At 44.1% G+C, this 26911-nt stretch overlaps 1 protein-coding gene and 1 pseudogene across 2 annotated transcripts; both read right to left on the reverse strand.

Moving 5' to 3' along the window:
* Nucleotides 1-406: 406 nt before the first annotated feature.
* Nucleotides 407-8877, reverse strand: LOC127052401 (acyl-coenzyme A thioesterase 5-like; annotated as a pseudogene).
* A 684-nt stretch (nucleotides 8878-9561) lies between these two features.
* JMJD7 (jumonji domain containing 7) lies at nucleotides 9562-24422 on the reverse strand. 2 transcript variants are annotated; one of them, XM_050954967.1, is made up of 8 exons: nucleotides 24320-24422; nucleotides 20579-20732; nucleotides 19501-19754; nucleotides 18411-18467; nucleotides 17244-17339; nucleotides 15704-15780; nucleotides 12184-12343; nucleotides 9562-10924 (listed from the first exon to the last, which is right to left on the reverse strand). In XM_050954967.1, exons 1-8 carry the CDS (start codon nucleotides 24405-24407, stop codon nucleotides 10836-10838), a joined length of 975 nt encoding a protein of 324 aa, XP_050810924.1. In that variant the 5' UTR covers nucleotides 24408-24422; the 3' UTR covers nucleotides 9562-10835. The 2 variants fall into 2 exon arrangements, with proteins under 2 accessions (XP_050810924.1, XP_050810925.1); XM_050954968.1 differs by having other exon boundaries at nucleotides 24288-24400.
* Between the last annotated feature and the right edge of the window lie 2489 nt (nucleotides 24423-26911).

A 26911-nucleotide genomic window follows, 5' to 3' on the forward strand; every position in this document is an offset into this window, starting at 1 on the left:
CAAAGAATTAGAACATGGCCTGTCTTAAGCAATTTAGCATTCCTATAACTCCCAGCTGTGTTTTCTAATGTGTAACTTTATATAATAATTGTTGCTCTGCAACTTTCTGCCACGGATCAAAAAGTGCTGTGCAAATCATTCATTACGCTTCCTAGCTCCCCGTGAAGTAGTCATTCTTGTTCCAGCTGGGGGAAATGAGAGCCAGAGATGTGACATACACATCAAATCAGTATCAAATCTGGGATTAGAACTCGTGCATTCCTGGCTTTCCATACTGTGCTCAGTCTTTCGGACTGCCAGGTCTCCTTCCACCTCTCTCAGAAACTTAAGTGTATTTATTGACACATACATCTCAATTTAGGAAAGTGTGATACAGCCTCCAGTTGGAAAGGCACTGTAATTTGTCTCATACCTGCTGTTGCTTCCGCAAAAACTCCACAGCCTCCCCAAAATAGTCCAGTTCGAGGATGTCTGTGAAAGCTGGGATATCTTCAAAGACTAAATAAGCGAGAGCTAGTGTAACAAAGCCCCTGCTAGCCAAAAGACTTGCTCTGTACTCAGGAAGACCTCCTCCAGTTCCATACAAGTCGATAAGTCCTGGGAATGGACCAGATCCTGAAAGAAAGGAGAGCTCATTCATTGTGGAGGAGTCTTACAGCTGTCTAGTAATATTTCCACAGAACAAAGTCATACACTAGGTCTTAAAACAAAAAAAACTGATTTTCTGTCAACTAAACTAGATTCTCACACACACACTCTCTCTCTCTCTCAGGGCTTGTCTAGATGGGGGAAAAAGACTGGCATAGCCACAGTGGAATAACTAGTGACAGCATAACTCCCCAGTGTGGACATTATTTTGCAATAAAAATTACTTTGTTGCAGATTAATTTACTCCACTTTGGAAGTTATTAGTTATATACTGTTGGAGTTATGCCGATCAATTTTACCACGTAGACGAGACCTAAAACAATCCTGGGGCCCTATGCTCCCACCACAAGATACAAGTGACTTCTAGCGGTGAAGTCTGAGAGAGATTAATATTCTGCAGCAAGATACCAAGGACTTCTGGAGTGAATGATAAGAAATAAAAAGCCCACACCTCCTTTTTTGTCTGGTTCTCCTACAATATGTACTATATGTCCTTCAGTAAGAAGAAGGATAAAAATGACTTACCTGTGATGGTTGTTCTCAGAAGATACGTTTATATAATAATTAACAGATTCTCCTTCCTGGATTCCATATTCCTTGTGTGTCACTGATGAGAACTCTCTTAGTTTAGAATCTGATCTAGGCATTTGTAACATGCTTGTTTAACATAAATCAGCACCTTGGTTAGGATGCCTAGCCTAAAGCCTTGTCCATATTAAAGACTTACATTGTTTGTACTTCAGTTGGTTGTACTGAACCAACTGAAGCACAAACTATTCAATGCATTCACACTAGCCAGGCAGAACTGGGCACGTTTGGCCTTGGACAGACACTATCACTGACCTAAACCAATTCTACTCACTTCTGGGTGGCTATCCCACAGTTTCTGGGATCCTTTCCTATGGTTCTATGATCTGATCAATCACTGTCATGCCCAACTGCTTTCACTAGGAAACTTAAAAAAAAAAAAAAAAAAATGAACAAAAAAAAAAAAAACAAGCCACACAGTGGAAACATTTCTAATGGGCTTTGATATTATAAAAACTTGTTTCTACAAAATTAAAAACTGTGGTCAACTTTGAGCTCTCTTTAAGCACAGCTCCAGGCAAATAATCACTAAAAATTAGCAACAGCTTTCTTCAGCATCCCAGGGTATGTCTACACTAGGAAATTAGGTCAATTTTACAGAAGTTTTTAGAAATCGATTTTATACAATCAATTGTGTATGTCCACACTAAGCGCATTAAGTCGGCGGAGTGTGTCCTCACTACCGTGGTTAGCATTGACTCATGAAGCAGTGCACTGTGGGAAGTTATCCCACAGTTCCCGTAGTCTCTGCTGCCTGTTGGAATTCTGGGTAAAGCTCCCAATGCCTGATGGGGCAAAAACATGCCATGGGTGGTTTTGGTTACATGTCATCAGTTTCCCCTCCCTCTCTCCGTGAAAGCAACTGCAGACAATCATTTTGCACCTTATTGCCTGGGTTACCTGGGCAGACGCCACAGCACGGAAAGCATGGAGCCCGCTCAGCTCACCACTGCTGTTGCAAGCACTGTAAACACCTCACACATTATACTGCAATATGTGCAGAACCTGGCTAAGAGATGGCAGCACGAGGACACTTGTGAGGAGGACATGGACACAGATACTCCTGAAAGCATGGGATGCGGCAATTGGGACATCATGGCAGCAGTGGGACTGGTTGATACAGTGGAACGCCAATTCTGCGCCTGGCAAAAAAGCACAGACTGGTGGGACTGCATAGTGTTGCAGGTATAGGATGAGTCACAGTGGCTGCAAAACTTTCACATGCATAAGGCCACTTTCCTGGAACTCTATTTGCTTTCCCCCACCCTGAAGAGTAGGAATACCAAGATGAGAGCTGCCGTCACAGCTGAGAAGCAAGTGGAGATAGCCCTGTGGAAGCTCGCCACACCTGACTGCTACCGGTCAGTCGAAAATCAATTTGGAGTGGGCAAATCTACTATGGGGACTGCCGTGATTCAAGTAGCCAATGCAATCACTAACAGTCTGCTATCAAGGGTAGCGACTCTGGGAAATGTGCAGGTCATACTGGATGGCTTTGCTGCAATGGGGTTCCCTAACTGTGGTGGGGCAATAGACGGAACCCATATCCCTATCTTGGCACCGGACCTTGGCAACCAGTATGTAAACTGCAAGGGGTACTTCTCAATGGTGCTGCAAGCACTGATGAATCACAAGGAGCGTTTCACCGACATCAACATGGGATGGCTGGGAAAGGTGCATGACGGTCACATCATTAGGAACTCTGGGCTGTCAGAGCAGCTACAAGAAGGGACGTACTTCCCAGACCAGAAAATTACTATTGGGGAGGTTGAAATGCCAATAGTTATCCTTGGAGACCAGCATACCCCTTGCTCCAACTATAGGCTGCATGATCTCGGAAAACATGTTATCGCGAGTGCGGGTTTTTTGCCTTCTAATCTGCGATAACCACAGGGACGGACATGATAGGGAGTGATAGAAACATTTGCACCTGCGGGAGGATAAAAAGTAAAATTTAAGATGGTACATTTCTGAGAACAAAAGGGAGACTCTTTCACAGTGAATCAAGCAATTCACAGCAGATAGCACATGTGCTTTAGGTACAAGGTCGCATTTTGCCTTTTATATTGAGTGCCTGTCAGTATGGTGACAACCATCCTCTGCCAGTTTGTCTTTTACAGGAGGGATAGCTCAGTGGTTTCAGCATTGGCCTGCTAAACCCAGGGTTGTGAGTTCAGTCCTTGAGGAGGCCACTTAGGGATCTGGGGCAAAATCAATACTTGGTCCTGCTAGTGAAGGCAGGGTCTGGACTTGATGACTTTTCAGGGTCCCTTCCAGTTCTATGAGAGAGGTATCTTTCCATATAATATATTATCACACATGGCTGGGCAACAGAATTTGGTTTCCAGATAGCCATGGTAAGCCAAAGGGTACGCAGGTTTGACTTCTAATGCCTTCATAACACGTGGGAATGTTTTCAAACTGCAGCGCCCTCCCTTCCCATAGCAAGCAATGCTGGTTGGGTTTGCTATTTAAAAAGAGGGGCTGCGGTTTTCGGGTGGATGTGCAGCACATCCCTTCGCGTGGCTTTTAGGGATGATCCCTTCACCCCTCCCCCTGATATGTGGCTATTCTCAGAGATGATCCCTTTTAGCCAAGCACAAACAGCCCAGCATGAACAGGGTCCTTTTACTGCTCCCTTACAAAAATTCCCCTATTTCAACCAGGTGACCATGAATGATATCGCTCTCCTGAGGCTAACGCAGAAAGATATAGACCGAATGTTGCTTGAATGCAACCAAAACGTAGGACCATTTGCTGCCATGCTTTGTGCTGCAATGATTCCAGACTACTTGCTACTGGGTTGGCGTGGTAAAGTGTCCTACCGTGGAGGATGAAATAAGGCAGCCCTCCCCAGAAACCTACAAAGGCTTTCAGAGTACCTCCAAGAGAGCTTCATGGAGACATGCCTGGAGGATTCCTGCTCCATCCTCAGACACGTTAACAGACTTTTCCAGTAGCTGTACTGGCCCCAAATGCATCCCAATTCTTCAGGGCAAATCACACATTAAACTCTATTGCTTTTAAAACCTGTACTGTAATTACAAATGTGCACTCACCAGAGGGGCCTTCTCTGCCTTCAGGGTCGGGGATCCCGCCTTGGGAGGGTATTGGCTCCAGGATGATGAAAGGTCCTGGCTGCCGGGGAGAACAGATTCACTGCTTGCCTGCTGCGCATTCTCCTCCTCCTCTTCCTTATCCACAAAATCCTTCTCCGTGTTTCGTGAGACTCCCCCCTTGCGGGTGTCCACGGACAGTGGTAAGGTAGTGGTAGAGTCCCCCCCTAGAATGCCATGAAGCTGATCGTAGAAGCAGCATGTATGGGGCTCTGACCCAGAGTGCCTGTTTGCCTCCTTTATCTTTTGGTAGGCTTGCCTGAGCTCCTTTTCATACGGCACTGCTGCGTGTCCCTGGTGTAGCGTCTGTCCATCATGCCCTGTGCAATTTTGGTATATATATATTAGCATTTCTTCTTTTTGACTGGAGTTCTGCCTGCACAGATTCTTCTCCCCATACAGCAATCAGATCCAGTATCTCCCGTTCGCTCCATGCTAGAGCTCGTTTGCGATTCTGGGTGGACTGCATGGTTACCTGTGTTGCTGAGCTCGCCAAGCTGACCAAACAGGAAATGAAATTCAAAAGTTCCCAGGGCTTTTCCTGTGTTCCTGGCAAGTGCATCGGAGTTGAAAGTGCTGTCCAGAATGGTCACATTGGAGCACTCTGGGATAGCTCCTAGAGGCCAGTAACTTCGATTTGCATCTGCGCTACCCCAAATTCGACCCAGCAAGGTCGATTTCAGCACTACTCCCCTTGCCAGGGAGGAGTACAGAAGTTGATTTTAAGAGCCCTTTAGGTCAACAGAATGGGGTTGCTTGTGTAGATGCATTCCTTATAAAATTGACCTAACATAGCTAAATTCGAGCTAACCCAGTAGTGTCGGCCAGGGCTTAGTCTCATCAGTATCTCTGTACACAGCCTTGAAACAAGGTCTTTAATCCTCAAATCTTGCCACTTTCGTTTGTCCTGATTCCACCTCTCCGTCAGTGCTCCTAGGCTGCCTTATTGGTCTGCAGGACTAGGACCTCTTGTGTTCTTAACTATTCCTCCTCATTTCCATCTGTATTCCAAGACCCTCATACAGCAGAGAGGTTTATCCTCCTTATTCCCTCTTCTAGCACATCTCATCCCAGTCTGCCAATTCCCATTCCAGTCTTCCTTAATCCCACAACTACTGACCTCCTATTTCCAACTCCAGTCTCATGAAACACCAAACACCTAGTTGTCATAAACAGATTGTTAAGGGTTAATGTCTCTTCTACTTGTAAAGGGTTACAAGCAGGGAACTGGACACCTGACCAGAAGACCAATCAGAAGACAAGATACTTTTAAATTTGGGTGGAGGGAAGCTTTTGTGTGTGTTCTTTGTCCGTTGTGTGTTCTTCTCTCGGAGGGTCTGAGAGAGACCAGACATTACTACAGGCTCTCTAAGTTTCTTTTCAAATAGTAAGTAAAAAGAGGCGGTTTAGGCTTTTTGATTGTTTTACTCTATTTGCAATTGTGGATCTGGCTGGTTAACGTTTATATGTGTAGTTGCTGGGAATATTTTGATTTGTATTGGTACTGGGGGGGAAGTCTCTTTCTGGTGTCTGTAAGCTATAGGACCCTGTAATATTTACATCTTGAAGTTACAGAGATAATTCTTTACTTTTTCCTCTTTTATTAAAAGACTTCTTTTAGAGAACCTGATTGATTTTTTTTCTTGTTCCCTTGTTTTATTCCAGGGGATTGGGATAACTCACCAGGACAGGTGGGGGAGACGGGAGGGGGAGAGAGAATCTCTCTCTGTTTTCCTTGAATCTGTTTGCCTCTTTGTGGAAGGGAAGGGAGTTGCTTCTCTGTATGGTGATTTAAGAGGTTGGATCAGTATCTCTCAGGATAGCCCAGGGAGGGAAATTCTGGGAGGGGGAATGGTTTATTTCTCCTTGTTTTAAGAACCCAAGGGATCTGGGTTCTTGGGGTCCCCAGGAAGGTTGGGGAGGTCAAAGTGCCCCAAAACATTATATTTTGGGGTGGTGGCAGTGCTATCAGATCTAAGCTGGTAATTAAGCTTAGAGGATTCAGGTGCTAGTATCTCATTTTCTGAACTCTTAAGGTTCAGATCTGAGAGGGAATGCTATGATTCTAGTACCTTACATTTCTGGTTCCCCTTGTATTGATTCCAGATCCTCATTCTGATCTCTCAAACTACAACCAGCTGGCAGCCCTTAAACACCCCCAGCCTCCTTCAAGTCTATTTCACCTCCCTTACGCCTCTCTCGACTTCTGCCAAATCTAGATTCCAGCCATTCGCTCAAGTCCCAGTTCTCCCAGAATTCTAAATTCTTCTCTTCTTGGGAACCACAACTTTACTTCCTTTTTCCTGCCTTCCCTACCCCAGCCCTTTCTCTTTGCACTTCCCTCTCAACATTTCTACTGTCCCTTCAAAAAGCTTTCCTAGTCAGGTATTTCAAAGGAGCTAAAAGGTTTTCCACTGATGGCAAGTAGGATTCCTGTAGGGAAGGTAAGCCATAGTCAGTTAGGCTCTCCCACCTGTTTCTGTAATCCCACCCTATCACCACAGTATACATGTGTGACACATGCATTGATGAATTTATCCTTTTCATTCCCAATTTTACAGACGGAGAATTTATGCACAGGAGATTAAGTGACTTGCCTATGGTCACTGGGAAAGACTGTGGCAGAGCCTGGAATTGAATTCACATCACCTGAGTCCCAGTCCAATGCCTTCACCACAGGACAATCTTTTCTTATTCTATTATTTGTATTACAATAGCACCTAAGCCCCAGTCAAAACTCAGGAACCCATTGTGCTAGGACTGCACAGAGGAGTTTAAAAAACAACCGTCCCTACCCTAAAGACCTCACTCCACCCCCAACCCTGCCTCCATCTGCTTTCTCTGGTCTGAACAGAGCAGCACCTAGAAGAAAATAGCTGGCATGTCATGTTACTCTCACTCCCCTCAGCGAGCATCAGCCAGCACTGCCTCTGCAATAAACACTTATGCTCCTCATGCAAAAACTGGATCCATTCCTTTTGGGGGGGCAGAGGAGAAACATGCAGCCCAGGTGACCAGCTAATTGAAACCTTGCTCTGGGTCCCATAAGTCTATCCAAGGACTATAGTGCACATTACATGATCTAATAAACAGTTGAAAAACTAATAGGAAATTAAAACTCACTAGGAGGCAGGAAGAGAGTTGCCTTGAGCCGATCTTCTCTGACTGGAATCCTTTTCGCCCCTCTCCCAAAAATTTCTGCTCATTAATGCATTTGCCCACGAGCTGGTTGGTGATATCGTGGCCCTCAAACACTTCCACGTGTACATAGAATGGGGTGAGGACATTCTTTGCCAGCCATTTGAAGGGTGTCTCAGATTCCAGTGACCACAGCAGTCCCCATGGATTCTACCCCAGAGTAGCTGACAGCCAGGGCTGAGGAGCACGTCAGGTCCAGTTCTCCATTGCTCTCAGCCCTGTAGTAGGCAAAGGATTGGAAAAATTCCCCATTCTCACCAGTCAGGGATGCCCTCAGAGTGACCTTCTGCAGCAGTGAGAGACCCTCCACTGTAATCTGAATGGGATCAAACAAAAACACACTTGGGAGAAGGCAAGACCTTTACACTCACTACCATGAGTGTTGGAGCAGGAATTCAGCTTATTGCAAAATACCAGCTGAGAGACACAGGAATTATCAGAAGCTTTGGCTCTTCGTGAGACTTGCAATCCCTGCCAATGCCAGAGTCCAAAAGGAACTACAGTCTTGGAAGCCCTGTTGCAAAGGTTTCTGGAAGATGTAGTTCAAAATATCAGTAAAGGAAAGCACAACTCCAAACGAGGAAGTTTGTTTGAAGAGGCTGTACTGAAACACTACCAATTCATTCATTCCAGGACTAGTGATTTAATATTTTATAGCTATAGAGATTGATATTACACACACAAAATAAAACTGCAATAGTCCTGGAATGAATAATAAGTCCTTGGGACCTGACAGTGTTTCATATATATGGGGCCAAACTATAAAAACCGTTCCAAACTCTGTCTTCTCTCCAGACACTGGGGAAATTTAGATCTAAACATAGAATTAACTTGGAAATTCATGGCTTGGGCTCTATTAAGGCACACTGAATCCAAATAAGCCTGAATACCCCAGACAAACAGATTCTAATCCAATTATGAATCTGAATTCTGTCTCGAGTCCATCTCTAGTTTTCAGTAACTGTTAAACAAGAGCTAGATTTGAAAAATAGGTTTAGACTCAAAATTCATGTGTTTCTTTGGAAAGGATTTTTCTTGCAATAACCAGTATTGTCTAAAGTTTCTATGCATTTTCCTGACTAATATATGAATACAAGTTTCTCCCACTAAGCCCTGATAGAGTAATGCTTGTATGTACCTTTGAAGATTTGTAGTAAATAAAATTTGGCATTTTGTATATTAACAATGCTGTTGGACATATCTATTGTGATATCTATGTATTTAACAGCATTATCATGGGGTCCAACCCTGCAGTTCTATACTCAGATGAGTAGTTTCACTGAGTTCAATGAAAATATTCATACCAGGGCTGCAGAATCAGGCCCATGGTTCACATAACTCGCTGACCATGTGTTTCATACATTTTAAGGACAGAGGCACAATTATCTAGTCTAACCTCCATACCTCAAGCCATAGAATTGCAGAATTTCATTAGAAAAGTCATAGGTTATGGTAAATGGACTTTAGCAAGTGGAATTTTCTGTCCACAGATGATTCTCAGTTATTATGAACCCAGAAAAGCAACTCTTAAACCGCCACTAAAAGTGGGAAGGCACAACTACAAAAAATCCCACACAACCATTGGCAAGCTGCACAATGAAATGTAGACATGTTTTTACATGGAAAATCATCACAATTAGATTATGATTTCCTAATCACTCCCCTTCCCCATATCATTTGAGGGTTCCCATAGCTCGTGTCTAGGTGCTGGTCTACACTGGGGGGCGGAAGGGGGTGTGGGGCTCGATGTAAGATATACAACTTCAGCTATGGGAACAGCGTAGCTGAAGTTGACGAATCTTATTTCAACTTACTTCTCATCCTCACGGCGTAGGATCGACAGCCGCAGCTGCCCCGTCGACTCCGCTTCCGCCTCTCGCCCTGATGGCAGTTCCGGAGTCGACAGGAGTGCGGTCGGGGATCAATATATCGCGTCTAGACGCGATATATCGATCCCCAATAGATCAATCGCTACGCGCCGATGCAGTGCATAGTCTGGACATACTCTATATAAGTTTACAAACACAGGTATTTTATTGCACAATTTGTATTCTGAATTCTCAAAGCATTACACACAGCCACTGAACACAGTGAATTAAAACTCAGAAAGTATTGTTGTCTCATAAGGAATGGGAGTCATGGGCCGATTACATTGTTACCGCAGAGCTGGCTTTGCCTCATTATTTTGCCAGTTATCAAACAGATCTGTGGGCTACAGCTTTGCATGTTCTCTAAAGCAGTGGTTTTTAAACTTTTTTGTGGCGACTCAGTTGAAGAAAATTATTGATGCCCACAACACAATGGAGCTGGGGATGAGGGGTGGGGCCGGGGATGAGGGGTTCAGGGTGGGGGAGGGAGCTCTGGGCTGACAGTGAAGGCTCTGGGGTGGAGCCAGGCATGAGGGGTTTGTGCTGCAGGAGGGGGCTCCAGGTTTGAGGGGGGCTCAGGGCTGGGGATTTGGGCATGGGCTTACCTTCGGCGACTTCCAGTGAGTGGTGCACCTGGGAAGCAGAGGCAGGCTTTCCATCTGTTCTGGCACTGCAGACGGCGCTGTGCCCTGGAAGCGGCCAGCAGCAGGTCTGGCTCCTAAGCAGATGCGCACAATCGACTCTGCGTGGCTCTTGCCTGCAGGCACTGCCCCATCCCCCACCAAGCTCCCATTGGCTGGTAACTAGCCAATGGGAGTGCAGAGCCAGTGCTCGGGCACCACATGGAGTCCCATGCCCCATTCCCCGCCTAGGATCTGGACCTGCTGCTGGCCGCTTCCGGGGCACAGCGCGGTGTTGGAACAGGTAGGGACTAGCCTGTCTTAGCCGGGCAACACCTCCAATGGGACTTTTAACAGCCCGGTCAGTGCTGCTGATCAGAGCCGCCACGACATTCCGTGACCCAGTACTGGGTTGCGACCCATGGTTTGAAAACCACTGCTCTAAAGAGTCTAGCAAAGGGAAAGGAACACACATGGTTTAAATATTTGAGGTTTCCAAAACCTGCAGTGGCTCCACTAAAATTCTGCCTTCCTTGAGGCATCTGAGGCTAAGCATGAAGGCTTCAAAATGCTGTCCTCTCCTGTCAAGCCAAAAAAGATAGCCATTTGGCCTGGAATTTCACTGAACGTCTGCATGATACCATCTTCAAAGGCAAGCAAGACAAATATCCTCTGACAGACATTTGCTGAGGATAATTAAATATTTAGTTCTTCTGACTCAAGCATATTTGTACTCCAGGCAGATGTATATAATTCAGTCACATCAGAAAGGTTTATGACTGGGTCTCAAGTCTCAGCTAAACCAGTGTCACAGCTTTTGTGAGAGAATCTAAAAGTTGATAGTAGCTGTACTTCAGGTCATATTCCATGTCATACCAATAATTCACTGAGGAGACAAGAGATAGGAAAATTGTTAGAGTCTGGTGTTAGAAATGCCTTATGGCCATATTCATATGCTGGTTTAGAAAGTAATGCAGGCACTCATTTCTCAAAACTGGATGAACTTTAAAAGAATCCCAGCTCTGACAAGAGCCAAGCATAATGCAGGCAGGCAGTGAGTCAGCATTTGTTACATAGCTCTGCCAATGCACCTCAGTCCTAACTCACATTAACCCCCCAAAATGCCAGTCCTGGGACTTTCCTGAGCAGACTTGCAAAACATTTAGAAACAGAAAATGTGTGCTGTGATCTAGGCCAAGAATACAAATTCATTTTAATTTATGACCTACTCTAGATTTGAACCTCTCTCTCCCCCCAGTGTTTAAAGGATGGTGCATTAACCCACCATCCTGCCTTGGTCATCATATAGAAAGTGTTTTAATTTTGCCTCTTAATTAAAATGAAAATTAATGGGTCTTTCTACCATGCTACGGCAAGTACTAAAATAAATGCCTCCACTATCTGCAAGCAGTGTTATGTCTTTGCTTTCCTAACTGGGTTGATGTTATTCAACGCTAATCTGTTACTTAATTTTTCTCTGCATGGAAGGAGTTGCTCTGGCTATGGGAGAACAGATACAGTAAAGCCCTTCCTTGCATCCTGCAATACAGACAATAATGGTATAGGTATATAAGAGGAGAAAGGTTTGAAAGTCTGGAACTCTCCAAGGGGGAGCAGGAGGGAGAGACACAAGATATCTTATGAGCAGAGGAGGAGATTTTTGTTTAAAAAGGCAGAGACAACAAGTAACTTGTATATTTGTTTTGTTTTCTTTTATGCATTAAAGACTAATTTTTACTGGTCTGATAATAACGGACACTTAGAACCCAAACATCCTTGTGCAGTTTCTCTGCCTATGGCGTGAAGTCAGCCAATTTGCAGCCAGCAATCAAATAACCTGCTTAGCTCTCTCTAACTAAACAAATTACTACAGGGGTGACTGTGTTATGGCTCTCTCTGCAGCATCAAAGACTAGTGGATTTTTCCTACCTTCTTCACCCATTAGCAATTCTATACAAGATATGGTCAGAACAGTCTTTGCAAGGAGGTAACACTATAGTCATATGCCAAGATAGCTAACTCTACCAGCGGTGAAGAAGAAAAGACTATGTGAAAGTGCCCTTGTACCCAACCATGTTTTGCTGGAGAAAATGGACTATGCCATCATGGACTGAAAATATGTTTGTCCCTAACAGCTCTTCTTACCTGCTATACAACCATGTGACTGCTGAACATGATGAAACCAGAGGGAAGGGAGGTACAACATCTCACCAGCTTTCACTGTGCACCGCAAAGGCCTTGCCTGGGCATACTCTGGGTATTGTTCAAGATCTGGATTTAAAGGATCCAGCGGAATCCATGGTACCTGCAAGGAGAAGAGTATGTTGTACATGTGGCATTTAACAATATATAAAATTTTAGGGTCTCCCTGAAAACAGAGTTAATAAACAAAAACATTCACTTATTGAGCTTGTAAATAAAATGTACCAGAAAATATACAGTTGTAAGTCCTGTAAAATCCACTTTACCATATTACAAGAATGCTCCTTTCTATAAGACATGGTGTTGGAACTTTACATTTATCAAGTACTAACTGCAGACTCTGTGGACGCTCTTTTGGACATAGGAAAAGGGATCTGATTGTGACAGAGGTTACATGGCAGGGAATGGACCCGAGATAGAAAATGGATGGGGGAAAAGAGCACACTTGAAGGATTGCTGAATGAAGTAAGACATGGTTAGCTCATTGGTAGGAAGTATGAAGGCGAACAAAAGCAGAAGATAAGTTGAGCTTGGATAACCTACAATTGTTTGGGTGATACACATATGCCAAAATCAAGGAAAGAAGTGGGACCACAAAACATGAGGATGGAGTGGATAATCTAGGCATGGCCCAACACCTAATTGAATACTGTGCCTCAGATTGTATAAGGGAAATGAGGAGCTTAGGGGCAGTGCCAGGGTGGCTAATGGAAACAAGGATATGAAAGCAGAAGTTACCACATCTGTGGTGGTAGTTAAACTCAATCAGCTTAATGGGACTAAATCAGGGGGCTCAGATAACCTCCATTCAAGAATAGTAAAGGAACTGACATATGAAATTGCAGGCCCAATGACAAGTATTTTTAATGAATATGTAAGCTCAGGCCTAGTACCTATGACTGGAGAATTGGTAATATATCACTTATTTTTAAGAAAGTTTCCCCAATCAGTCTTTTCCCCTACAGGCCTTTTAGTTTGACCTCACTGAATGCAAGGTCTTAGAACAAATTTTGAAAGATAGTAGTTAAGGACACAGAGGTAAATAGTAATTGGGATAAAATACATCATAGTTTTACAAAAGGTAGATCATGCCAGACCAACTGATCTCTTTCTCTGAGAAAATAACTGATTTTCTAGCCAAAGGAAATAAAGATCTAACCTTTGTGCATTTTAGTAAGGCATCTGATACAGTTCTACATGGAAAATTATTAGTGAAAGTATTAGAAGATGGGGATTAATATGAGAACTGAAAGGTGGATAAATTGGTTAAAGAGGAGAAAACCAAGGGCCATATTGAAAGGTGAACTGGTCCAGCTGGAGGGAGATTACTAGTGGAGTTCCCCCGAACCAATCTTATTTAACATTTTTATTAATGACTTTGGCACAAAAAGTGTGCGCGCGCAAATAAAATGTGGAGACGACACAAAGTTGGGAGGTATTGCCAATATGGAGGAGGACCAGAATATCATACGAGAAAATCTGGAGGACCTTCAAAATGGAAATAATAGAAATGGGATGAAATTTAAGAATGCAAATGAAAGATCACATGCTGAGAGCCCATCATCACAAATTTTTGCTATAAGCTTGGGATGAATCAGTTGGAAATGACAGAGGAGAAAGACCTTGGTGTATTGGTGGATCACAGGATGATTATGAGCCAACAGTGTGATATAATTGTGAAAAAAAGGCTAATGCAATCCTAGGATGCATCAAGTGAGGTATTTCCAGTAGAGACAGGAAGTGTTACTGCTATTATACAAGGCATTGGTGAGACCTCATCGAGAATTGTGCGTGCAATTTTGGTCTCCCATGTTTTAGGAAAGATGATTTCAAACTGAAACAGGTGCAGAGAAGGCCTACTAGGATGATCAGAGACATGGAAAGCCTATCTTATGAGAGGAGACTCAAGGAGCTTGGCTTGTTTAGCCTAACCAAATAAAGGCGGAGGGGAGATTGATTGCTCTCTACATCACAAGGATAACTCCTCTGCCTCCCCAGTATTTACGTGCCAGTGTTGACACAAGAACAAGTTATATAAACTGGTTATCAACAAGTTTAGGCCTGAAATTAAATGAAGGTTTCTAACTATCAGAGGAGTGAAGTTCTGGAACAGCCTTACAAAGGGAACAGTAAGAGACAAAAAAAACTTAACAGCTTCAAGACTGAGCTTAATAAATGTATGGATGGGATGGGATGGGATAATGAGATGGGCCACATGCCATTGTAGGCAATCTGCAACTGCTAGTAGTAAAAATCCCCAATGGCTGGAAACAGGGCACTAGATGGGGAGAGCTCTGAGTTACTACAGAGAATTCTTCCCAGGGGACTGGTTGGTGAGTCTTGCCAACATACTCACTTCAAATGACTGTCATATTTGGGGTTGGGAAGGAATTTTCCCCCAGCTCAGACTGGCAAAGACCTTGGGGGTTTTTCGCCTTCCTCTGCAGCATGGGACATCACCAAGTGACCCGTGATTTAAACTAGAGTAAATAGTGGATTCTCTGTTATTTGAAGTCTTTAAATCATGATTTGAGGACTTTACTAACTCAGCCAGACGTTATGGTTCTATTACAGGATGGGGTTGGTGAAGTTGTGGCCAGTGATGTGTAGGAGGTCCGACTACATAATCACAATAGTGCCTTTTGGCCTTAAAAATCTGTAAGTTTAGAATAACTGCATAATTTTATAACTGCAATCTTTATCCCTTCTTATCTTCCTTTTTGTCATGTCTAAAACTGAACTGTAAGCTTTATCTACTTATTAGCTTGCATTACCATGATATCTAAACACCTCCCAATCTTTAACATATTTTCCCTCAACATGTCTGTGTATTATTACTATCCTCATTTTACAGCTGAAGAACTGAGGTGCAGAGAGGCCGAGTGACTTGCCCAAGGTCGCACAGAATGTCTGTGGTAGAACAGGAAACTGACCCAAGCCTCCCAACCCCAGGCTAACACCCTAAGCACTGGGCCATACTTCTCCTAGTATTTGTATGTTTTGTATGGTGCCTCCTTTCGATCATTCTGACCAAATAATAATTACTACTATGAAGAAAACATGCTTTGTTTATAAAGATAACTACTATGTTTTATGGCACCAGAAGATATTTTTCTAGGATGAAATTCACCCCTCTGCAGAGGGCCAACACAAGGTATGCACAGCAGAGAAATTCACCCTTGAGGAGCTAAATTCCTTTATCTGGTATTATTTAAAAGATTTTTAATGGATCTGTTTGTGTTCAGCGCACAGAAGACATTATTTTGAAAGGCTATTCCTTTCAATGGTTCCCAGTGTGCAGTTAAAGAGTCATCCTAGAAACAGGACATACTCATAAATAATAACCATAAACTTGCAAGGGTCCACAGGGTATGGTGTAATACCTGAAACTACTTTTGTCAATTAAAAAAAAATACATAGTCAGAGTTGATGGTGTTCTTTTAATACAAAGATATCTAAGTACCTTGTCTGCAGCCTTCTTATCCACAACCTGAAACGAACCATCTTCTGCTATGCAATACGTTGCAGGTAGGTAGAGCTCTGAAAGTGTAGAGCACAGAAAGGGTTAAATGGCATTAATCTTAATAAGACTCTCTGTATTTAATGGCATAGTACATGACACTTTCACAGATGGATGCAAATATTAAGACACCATCACCCCTCCACCATTTCTAGTTTTCTTTGCTTCCTTCTTCCCCTTGTTCATTTCGTGACCACAAGTCCTCCAATTTCTGTCCTCCTTAATACCAGTTCTGCACTCCATCACAACGTTCACCAATGCCTACCTTTTCTTGGGCTCTGTCTTCTCTTCCTTCAAATGAATTATTTTTTCCTTTTCCTCAACACACACACGCACGCTCACCTACTCTTGATCCTACTTTGTTCCAATTACCATCCCATTTCCCTTTTCCAAGTCACAGTTTCTCCCCTATCTTACCCAGCACTCTGTTCTCTATCCTTTCTGCTTTGGTCATTCTACCAAGAGAGCTTTCATTTAAGTTCTTACTGACTTGTGGCTAACCTTTCACTTCTAATTTTATCTTATTTGGCTTATCAGCCATTTTAGAAAACCTGAGCGGCTCTTCTTTCATTGCTTCTGCACATGTGGTTTTCTAACTCTGCACTCAAATGGTTCTTTTGCTGATCTTTAGATATCATGATCTGCCTTCCAACACAGATTAAGAAACTTCAGCAAAGTCTTAGCTCTAACAGGTTTTATAAAAGTGCAAGTTTCAAACAATACCGGAGCAATATGAGAAAAATGATCATATATAAAAATAACACACACAAACTGATCTTAGTTTACATTAGGGTTACAAATCTAAAAGCTCAAAAGTCAGAGAGTTAAAAAAAATTAAGGTTCTTGTGAACAGGTTCACATATGCTATACAAGATGGGCTTTTTTGTATGCATTTAACAAACATCAATATTAATGTGCACTTGTAAAAGTAACATAGAAATAGGAAATAGAAGCTATGGGTATTGTGGTCAAACTAATGTTACTATAAGAACCTTATTTTGTTCTTTGTTAGATTTCAGCATTTACATTTGTAACTTTAATATTTCATTAATGTACATATTTGTATTTAATTTCCCTGTATTTTTCCAGAAAGAAAGAATCAGCAGGAGGGATCAAGAACTACTGGGCATGAGGATCCTGCAACCTTCACTGCAGGTGAGATATTTTAATAATTCTAAAGCTGGAGGAATTCCAGCCAGTCCCACAATTAAGAGCATAGAGCCTGGTGCCAGATTCTCAGCTGGTATAAATCAGATCAACTACACTGAAGTCAATAATTTATACCAGCAGAGGATCCAGCCCCAGGAATAGAAATTTACCACCAAATACTTACTATGTGGAGTAGTAGATATTTCTATTCACACTGCAAAATGTAACACTGAAAAAATTATCAGAACATTATTCCTGTCTCTACCTTTAATTATTTTAGTCACTTCTCCTCTCTAAACACACACACACACACACACTCTAAAGCATCCCCTACCGTAGGGGATGAAGGGGCGGTCACTTGGTGGATGCAGCAGAAAATGTTTCTCGCCAGAAATCACACAATACAAGTTCTCATAGTGATCTTTATGCACTAAGATTGAGAAAGAAGAAAAGCACCACATCACAAACGCTGGATCACAAACTAGCAAACTGAAAGTGACAGTTATTATTAGCAGTGGTAGGCTGCTTCTTCCTCTTGGGCCAGAAGAGGAAGAAATAATAATGAAATATTTCATAAGTATGCAGCACTTTTCATCCAAAAAGATTCCAAATCACTTCACCAGCAACATGCAGAGAGCACTACAGAAAAACAGTCACTTCTGGGGTGGAACCTGGCAAGCAACCTGCACAGAAACACATTGAATAACAGTTTGAGGGCAGGTAGGATTTTCGCTAGTGCCTCCTCTTCCGAGCATGTCCTGAGATCTTCAATGTTCAAGGAGAGCAGACATTACCTCAGTTTTTAAAGTCTCATCCAAAATACCCCCCACAGAGCAAATTGCAAGGTACTCAATCTATCTCAGAAGAACAAAGGGTTGAGTCTACCATTCCAGGAACTGAAACTGATTCCAGAGAGTAAATGTATTTCAAACTTGATGACTACATCACTAAACCATCCATTTCTGCTCTGCTCTAAACTCAAAATCTCACAGAAAAAAGATGGTTAGGACAAAAACAGAGAAAAATGAGAGCTGCCATACCACCTCAGACCAATGATCTACCAAGTCCAATATTCAATGTACTGTATGGAAGTTGCTAAGAAACTTCAGAAGAGGAGGAAAACTCCCCTAATGTTATTAATTGTGCAAAAGTTTTACTAGGGAAGGGAGAATCCTACCTGACCCTTCCAGCAATTAGTCTGAGCTATGAAGCACGAGACTGAAATTTGATTGCTTTACTTTAAACCAAGGTCCAAGATTAATGGGACAGAAATCTTCAGTATTCCACCTGAAACAATAAGCCAGATGCACAAACAGATACAGCAGCCAAGTGCTGGGACAAGGTGGGTAGGAAGAAAGATCATTGCTTATGAAGACGTCAGTTAAAGTAGAACCTATCCATTAGGGAGTCCACAAAGAGACCCACCCCTTTGCCCCTCAAAACATGTCAAAATCTGAGCTGAGGGCACATACAAGACCTGACAGCATCATATGCTACGCACAGGATGTCACAGCAGCAGACTCGCCAAGCCAGAAATTCACAGCATCGGGCTTCTTTCCTGCAAGGGGAGGAAGAGGAAGTAATTTTCAACAGAAAATTTGAATATTATGTTTAAAGAGTCGCAGATGAAGATTTTTCTGCCAACTCAGTTTGTTTATATTCTCCACCTGCCTCAGTAAGTATGTCAGCCTTGATTGCTAATAGCTAATAACTATGAGCTCCTTCTAGACTGAAGGCTGTCGCAGTGACCCATCGTACTAACTGATGGAGCATTATTCATCCCCAAGGCTGTGCTTATGACCTCAAGTTCACAATTTCTGGAGACCTGAGTCCCCAATACATAGCTCAAATCACAAACTAGCACTTCATGTACCAAAACCCCCAAGGGATCAGGAAAACCACATTAAAAGGAATGAATTATGCTCTAGCAGGAAAGTCAACTGTAATGAATAATCCTTTACTACCATAAGAAAGCACCTTCAACTGCACACAGGGCAGAAACATACACCTCTACCCTGATATAACATGACCGGATGTAACACGGATTTGGATAGAATGTGGTAAAGCAGCGCTCGGAGGCGGGGGAGGGCTGTGTGTGCCAGTGGATCAAAGCAAGTTCGATATAATGCAGTTTCACCTAAAACGTGGTAAGATTTTTTGGCTCCCAAGGACAGCGTTATATCGGGGTAGAGGTGTAATATTAAAGCAGCACTCTAGAGTACTGTCTATAATAGGCTTTAAAAAAATTCCCCTTTTGCTATCAGTTTAGTTGCACAGGTGGTAGCAACACCATGAGCAGTAGTGTAGACAGGGCCCCAGGAAGCCACCAACGTTTTTGCCACCTGTGAATGACAGTGATGTATACAATGGCACAGTTTCACACTCTATGAACCCAGCAAGCAAGCAAGCTGTTTTGGAGTCCTCCAAACCAAACTGCAAGGTTAAGCTATTTTACTAGCCCCCTCCTTCCCGAGTTGACAAAGCCATACTAACTTGTGCCAATTAGAAACATAACAAAAATATTTAGCATATAAACATCACAGAAGTTTAAAATGCTATACAAGTATTCACTGATTGCAGGGGGTGTTTACCAAGTGCCTCACTCATCCAGGGTACTTCAGGCTCCACATCACCTAAAAGTTCAGGGAACTCCTCAGTCAGGTTTGAACACTGTTTCTGCACATAGAACACACTTGGGGAGATCACTTTCTTCTCCACAATGTCCAGGAAGCTGCTGAAAAGCATGTGCCGCTCCTCCGGCATGACAAACCGGTCCTGATAAACAGCATCGGCGTAACCATTTGGCGTCACTGCCACACTCACTATCTTGGAGCCTGCTACCTTCCTGCAAAATATATTTGAGGTTCAGAGCCAATCGAGGAACCTACAAACATATACTTTAGATAGCATTTTTAAAATCACATTTTGCTGTGTGGATGCACTGAGAAATCCTCTCTCTTTGACATAAAAGTTTCAATCGCTGAATTATTTCATGTCCACATGCAGTTGTCTTTTTTTAAAGAAGAGGTGCTTAGGTGTTTGCGTTTTTTTAAATAATCAAAGCTAATGCCACCAGTGCGGTTCAGGCAATGCTGCCAAACCTACAGCCACAAAAAAAACACCCCAATCAGAATAGAATGAAATGCCAGCATGTTTCTGCTCATGCGCCACAGTTACAAGGTGTGCAGCATGGACTCCTTTGTGCTGAATGAGTGCTGTAGTGAAAATCTGAGTTTGCTGGGGAATCAAGACATTACTATTTATTGCAGCCCTGACTGGGGCACTCTGCATGTTCCTCCTGTTTAACAAGCCTCCAAACGCTATTTTTTTTTCCTCTCTCTCTCTCTCCCCCTACTCCTTCTCTCTCTCCCCTCCCCTTCTCTCCCCTCCCCCCCCCCCCGCCCCACAAGTTCTGGCACACAAAACCAAATCTCCCATAGTTCCATTAAAGGCTAAGTACAGGACAGTAGTTGGGGGGGTGCGAGGGAAGAAAGTAACTTCTGAATTTTGGGCATTGCAACTGGGATGCCCGATAGAAGTCTTCACACAGGATCCCAGGTTCATTTGAGCTAGTCCGATCCATAATTTAAAAAACCAAACAAGCAGCTCTCTTCTGATGGTCTGTAATGTTTAGCTGAGCTATTGCCTAGCTTCAGAGCTGATTCCTACCTGAGATAAGTTAATGTCCACTTCTTCAGAGCTGGCCAGTGACTGAAGGCATTCTGAATTATACATGGCTTGTTTGGACACACCCATTCCCGATAAAATTCCAGCGGAGACAGAAGACTATCTAGGTATGGCACAGATTCCGTCAGTCCCAACTCTGACCAAACAAAAAAAAAAAAAAAATCAATCTTACAGAAGTCTTGAAAGCAGTTCAGGCCACTTTAAAATATCTCTACACTATTCTAAACCATTTTAAAACAAGTTAGAAAGTTCCCCCAGGGTAGAAAGGACCATGGAGACTACACATCCCTACATGCAGTGCTCCAGCTTAGTACTGTCACGCTGTATGCTGGAACCTGTAGTCTCCAGGTGTCAAAACCCTATATATTGATGAGGTGGCCTTCACTGTCAGACTCAGCATATGCAAAGCCACACAACAGGCTGAAACAAGTAGTGGCCAATCGCTTGCTGTGATTCATCTTCCATGTGACAATACTTCATATAGACAAAAGACCATGTGAAGCTGAAGGAAGGAAACAGCTCCAATAGTGGGGCTCATACAACAAAGATGCCTAGAGATAGCCTCACCTTCTGAAACACTCAGCACCTCTAATCATGCAACTTTCATTTAGGTGCCTAAATGTAATGCAGAGACCTGCCTTTAAGGCTTTTTTCCAAATTGGGTGCTTAAATATCATTATTGTCTACACAAAAAAATATATAATACATGTGCCACTGTCAAACAAATCTTTAGGTTTTTTTAAATTTAGAGATTACACTAAACCAAAAAAGCAGCAAAGAATCCTGTGGCACCTTATAGACTAACAGATGTTTTGGAGCATGAGCTTTCGTGGATGAATACCCACCTCATTAGATGCATGTAGTGGAAATTTCCAGGGGCAGATATATATGCAAGCAAGCTAGAGATAATGAGGTTAGTTCAATCAGGGAGGATGAGGCCCTGTTCTAGCAGTTGAGGTGTGAAAACCAAGGGAGGAGAAACTGGTTTTGTAGTTGGCAAGCCATTCAGAGTCTTTGTTTAATCCTGAGCTGATGGTGTCAAATTTGCAGATGAACTGAAGCTTAGCAGTTTCTCTTTGAAGTGTGGTCCTGAAGTTTTTTTTGCTGCAGGATGGCTACCTTTAAATCTGCTATTGTGTGGCCAGGGACGTTGAAGTGTTCTCCTACACGTTTTTGTATATTGCCATTCCTAATATCCGATTTGTGTCCATTTACCCTTTTCCGTAGAGACTGTCCAGTTTGGCCGATGTACATAGCAGAGGGGCACTGCTGGCATATAATGGCGTATATTACATTGGTGGACGTGCAGGTGAATGAACCGGTGATGGTGTGGCTGATCTGGTTAGGTCCTGTGATGGTGTTGCTGGTGTAGATATGTGGGCAGAGTTGGCACTGAGGCTTGTTGCTTGGATTGGTTCCTGAGCTAGAGTTACTATGGTGCGGTGTGCAGTTACTGGTGAGAATATGTTTCAGGTTGGCAGGTTGTCTGTGGGCGAGGACTGGCCTGCCACCCAAGGCCTGTGAAAGTGTGGGGTCATTGTCCAGGATGGGTTATAGATCCCTGATGATGCGTTAGAGAGGTTTTAGCTGGGGACTGTATGTGATGGCCAGTGGAGTCCTGTTGGTTTCTTTCTTGGGTTTGTCCTGCAGTAGGAAGCTTCTGGGTACACGTCTGGCCCTGCTGATCTGTTTCCTTATTTCCTCGTGCGGGTATTGTAGTTTTGAGAATGCTTGGGGGAGATTTTGTAGGTGTTGGTCTCTGTCTGAGGGGTTAGAGCAGATGCGGTTGTACCTCAGTGCTTGGCTGCAGACAATGGACCATGTGATGTGCCCGGGATGGAAACTGGAGGCATGAAGGTAGGCATAGCGGTCGGTAGGTTTTCGGTATAGGGTGGTGTTTATGTGACCATCACTTATTTGCACCGTGATGTCTAGGAAGTGGACCTCCTGTGTAGATTGGTGGTGTCACGGAGATAGCTGGGAGTGCTGGTGGCATACGGTCTGAGTAGAGAGTCCACATATCCAGACAGTCCTTCAGTGAGAGTGCCACCAGCACTCCCAGCTATCTCCGTGACACCACTGATTTCCTGAGGAAACTACAATGCATTGGTCACCTTCCAGAAAACACCATCCTACCCACCATGGATGTAGAGGCTCTTTACACAAACATCTCACATGCAGATGGAATACAAGCTGTCAGAAACAGTATCCCTGATGATGCCACAGCACAACTGGCTGCTGAACTCTGTGCCTTCATCCTCACACACAACTATTTCAAATTTGATGACAATATATATCTCCAGATCAGTGACACCACTATGGGCACCCGCATGGCCCCACAATATGCCAATATTTTTATGGCCGACCTGGAACAACACTTCCTCAGCTCTCATCCACTCACGCCCCTTCTCTACCTACACTACATTGATGACATCTTCATCATCTGGACCCATGGGAAGGAGACTCTGGAAAAATTCTACCACGATTTCAACAGCTTTCACCCCACCATCAACCTCAGCCTGGACCAATCTACACGAGAGGTGTGAAAACCAAGGGAGGAGAAACTGGTTTTGTAGTTGGCAAGCCATTCACAGTCTTTGTTTAATCCTGAGCTGATGGTGTCAAATTTGCAAATGAACTGAAGTTCAGCAGTTTCTCTTTGAAGTCTGGTCTTAGATGCCAACTACAAAACCAGTTTCTCCTCCCTTGGTTTTCACACCTCAACTGCTAGAAGAGGGCCTCATCCTCCCTGATCTAACTAACCTTATTATCTCTTGCATATTTTATATATATAAGCAAGAGATAATAAGGTTAGTTAGATCAGGGAGGATGAGGTGTATATATATATATATATACACCTGCCCCCTGAAATTTCCACTACATGCATCTGATGAAGTAGGTATTCACCCACGAAAGCTTATGCTCCAAAATGTCTATTAGTCTATAAGGTGCCACAGGATTCTTTGCTGCTTTTACAGATCCAGACTAACACAGCTACCCCTCTGATACTAAACCAAAAGCAGAACATAGGAAAAACAGCTCTAAACACAATGTTTTTCAAAGTTCCCCACATGGTGCCATTGGATCTTCAGTAGTGTCCTGCAACAGATTTTGTAAGTTGGATTTGTGCACTGCTTCGGTTCTCTATGATGTACGACACAGGACACAAAGTTCCGCCCCCCTGCCCTTTCCTTTCCTACTACGTTTGTACTTCAGGTAGCACGAGGAAGGTAAAGTCTGGCCTTTCCTGATCTTGCTGCAGAACTTGAGAGGAGCCTCGGAGGTTTGTTATTGGCTCTCACACCTTCACTAACGGGTCGGGGGTGTCCACAGAATCACAGAGCCATGTGGGTTCGAAGGGACCGCAACGGTCACCAAGTCCGAGTCTTTCACTAACTGTCTTTCTCCAAAGCGGGCACTGAGGCGAAGGGCGGGTGACAAACTCCACAGCCGCCAAGCGCGGGGACTCAAACCCTTCACCCCGCGCTGGGGTCCGCCGTCCGCCCCGCACCCACCCCCGCCTCGCGGGCTCCACAGCCCGCCCCTCTCAGGCCCCCGCGAAGCGAAGCACGGCACGGCCACACCCCTCCCCCTCTGCAGGAGCCCCCGGACGGCGGGGCCGAGCCACAGGGAGCTCCCAGCCCCCTCAGGCCAGTGGTAGCCGGTCAGGGCCCGGCTCGTTCGCGCTCACCCCGGGCCTCCACCGGGAACGCCGCCAGGCACCTTCGCACCGCCCGCAGCGCCGGCGCCTCCCCTTCCCCACCCGCACCAGCCATCCCTCAGCGGCCGCGGCCGCCAGCCGGCCGCACATGACGTCAGCTGTCACGCACCTCGACGCAACGTTCCACTCGTCGGTTACTGAGCATGCTCGATAACATCTGTTGAAGCCGGTACGCTCGCTCTGCCCTTACTTGAGATTCCACGTGCTTAAGGGGGCAGGCCCTGCGCAGGATCAACAGCGTGCACGCGCAGGTCAAACAGCTGGAGGCAGGTGAAGGACCGGGGCCAAGGGGCAGGTGCTGGGTTTGGGGATGGGCTGCCAGGCGGGGGCAGAGGGGATAAAGTTACCCCAGCTGGGGTGAGCCCTCTGCCCTGGTTGCAAAAGGAGGGCGCATCTCAGCAGCCGTTTCCCAGGGCTGTGTTGTTAAAGGCACGGTGCAGCCTCGTGCCTCGGATTGAGCTGCTGAAGGAGAGCGGCCATACCCCTAAACATTATAATTGTCACACGTGGCTGTTCTAGTGTTTAAACGAAATCCTCTAGCAGTTCATGTATCCGCATAAAGCCCCGGGGGGGTGGGGGGTCACAGAGCTGAGCTACTGTTCTGCTTGCCTGAACCGAACGGCCTTGTCCTTGTAATCCACCACAGACTGTGGTTTCACTTATTACTTTTTCAAATGTTGTTTTTATTGCCACCTCTGAGCATTTCATTTACCTTTGTTAACATTGTGAGGAGAGATGTCATTGTGCTATTTGACTTATATTTTTAATAGCAAATACTCATTGAAAATAGTAATAGTTGCTTGCTAATAGCCTCAGCAATTACAGCTCATAGTGTTTCTACTATAATGCTGCCTGGTTATATTGCTATATTAGTTTTTAATTCTAAGACTAAAGTTTGGGGGGAAGTTTCTTGTACACAAATTTATTTTTTGGGATCATATGACATCAAGGCTGACTGATTTCCTTGCTTGATGTCAAAACATCTTCTGTTTCATTTGGTCCACCAATAGGAATTGCCTTTGTCAATTGTTATTTTGCCTCTTTATCAAGCACCGTAGTGCTTTTTCATGTCACCACTTGTATGTAGAACTTGGTTCCTAAATATTTACTACAGGCCTGATTTTTAAAAGTTAAAAGCACCTGGATGCTTTTGAAAATCCTGCTAGTCACCTAAAGACCTTTAGAAATCTGGTTCTAGGGGAAATCTTGTATGAAATCCTTCTCAGAGGCAAATTTCTATTAAATATAGGTGCACAACCCCAAAATAGCTTAAGAACCAGAAGAATTAAAAAAGCATTAGTTATGCATCCAAAAGTAATTAAATTAATAATAAACTTTGCCTTTTTGTTTCTGAGCCATTAGGGCACACTAACTTCATACTTTTGCTCTTACCTTGATGAAAGAATCCATATATGCCTAAAATGGTTGTACATTCCTGTAATATTCAATACCATTTTGGACTTTTCCAGTAACATATGAATCTCCTCCTCCTTGCTTTGTAATTGAAAAAATTATTTAAAATCCTTATTTCTGCAAGTAACTCCCTCTCCTGTGAAGTACACATCATGATCCTTTTACTTCTTTGCCTTCATTGGCTGGGGAGGGCGGCGCAGGCATAGTGCTGACCTCATTGAGTTTGCCTTTTGGTGAAACTAAAGTGCCTTGTCCCCACTGTGTTTTTACAGTGGGATAGCTAATGCTTGTTATTTACACTACAGTAAAAACACACATTTTCTTCGCACTGAGGACAGAGACTATAATGCTGACTTAGATGTTAAATGAACTATTATTATTAATAGCTTGACAACTCTGATACTGATTGTGTGGCTAACATCACCTCACCATTAATGATAGTTGCAGCTGAATGCCTCGTTCCTCCCCCTCCCGCCCCCCATTTGCATGGGAGTCATGGAAAACTAGTTAACATTTTAAACTCAAGGAATTAAGAGGCTCCCCCACCCCTTAACTTCTTTTGTTCCCTTCCCTTATTGAGGGCTTATCTACATCAGGGGTTCTCAACTATGGGCCATGGCTTGTTCAGGGTAAGCCCCTAGCAGGCCATGAGACACTGTGTTTACCTGAGCGTCCGTGGATTCAGCCGCTCTCAGTGGCTGCGGTTCACCGTTCCCGGCCAATGACAGCTGCAGGAAGCGGTGGCCCGGCCCACACTGCTTCCTGCAGCTCCCATTGGCCGGGAATGGCGAACCGCAGCCACTGGGAGCTGCGAGCAGCTGAACCCGCGGACGCTCAGGTAAACACAACGTCTTGCGGCCCGCCAGGGGCTTACCCTGAACAAGCCACAGCCCAAGGTTGAGAACCTCTGGTCTACATGGAGGGACACTAAATGTGTGAAGTTAGGGCTCTCTAACTTATGCCACGGAGGTCAATAAAAACGCTGGTGGGTGTCTACACTTGCTGACCAGCGCTGGATCCTCTACACCCGAGGCTCGACCGGGTGTACAGCCAGCGCTGCAACCAGGGAGTTGCAGCGCTGGCCGTGCTGTGCAAGCGTGTACACCACCTAAGTTGCAGCGCTGTAACCCCCTCACCAGCGTTGCAACTCTGTAGTGTAGACAAGGCCTCAGTCTCTTTGG

This window comes from Gopherus flavomarginatus, chromosome 5 (genome assembly GCF_025201925.1).
Source record: "Gopherus flavomarginatus isolate rGopFla2 chromosome 5, rGopFla2.mat.asm, whole genome shotgun sequence".
Lineage (NCBI taxonomy): Eukaryota > Metazoa > Chordata > Testudines > Testudinidae > Gopherus > Gopherus flavomarginatus.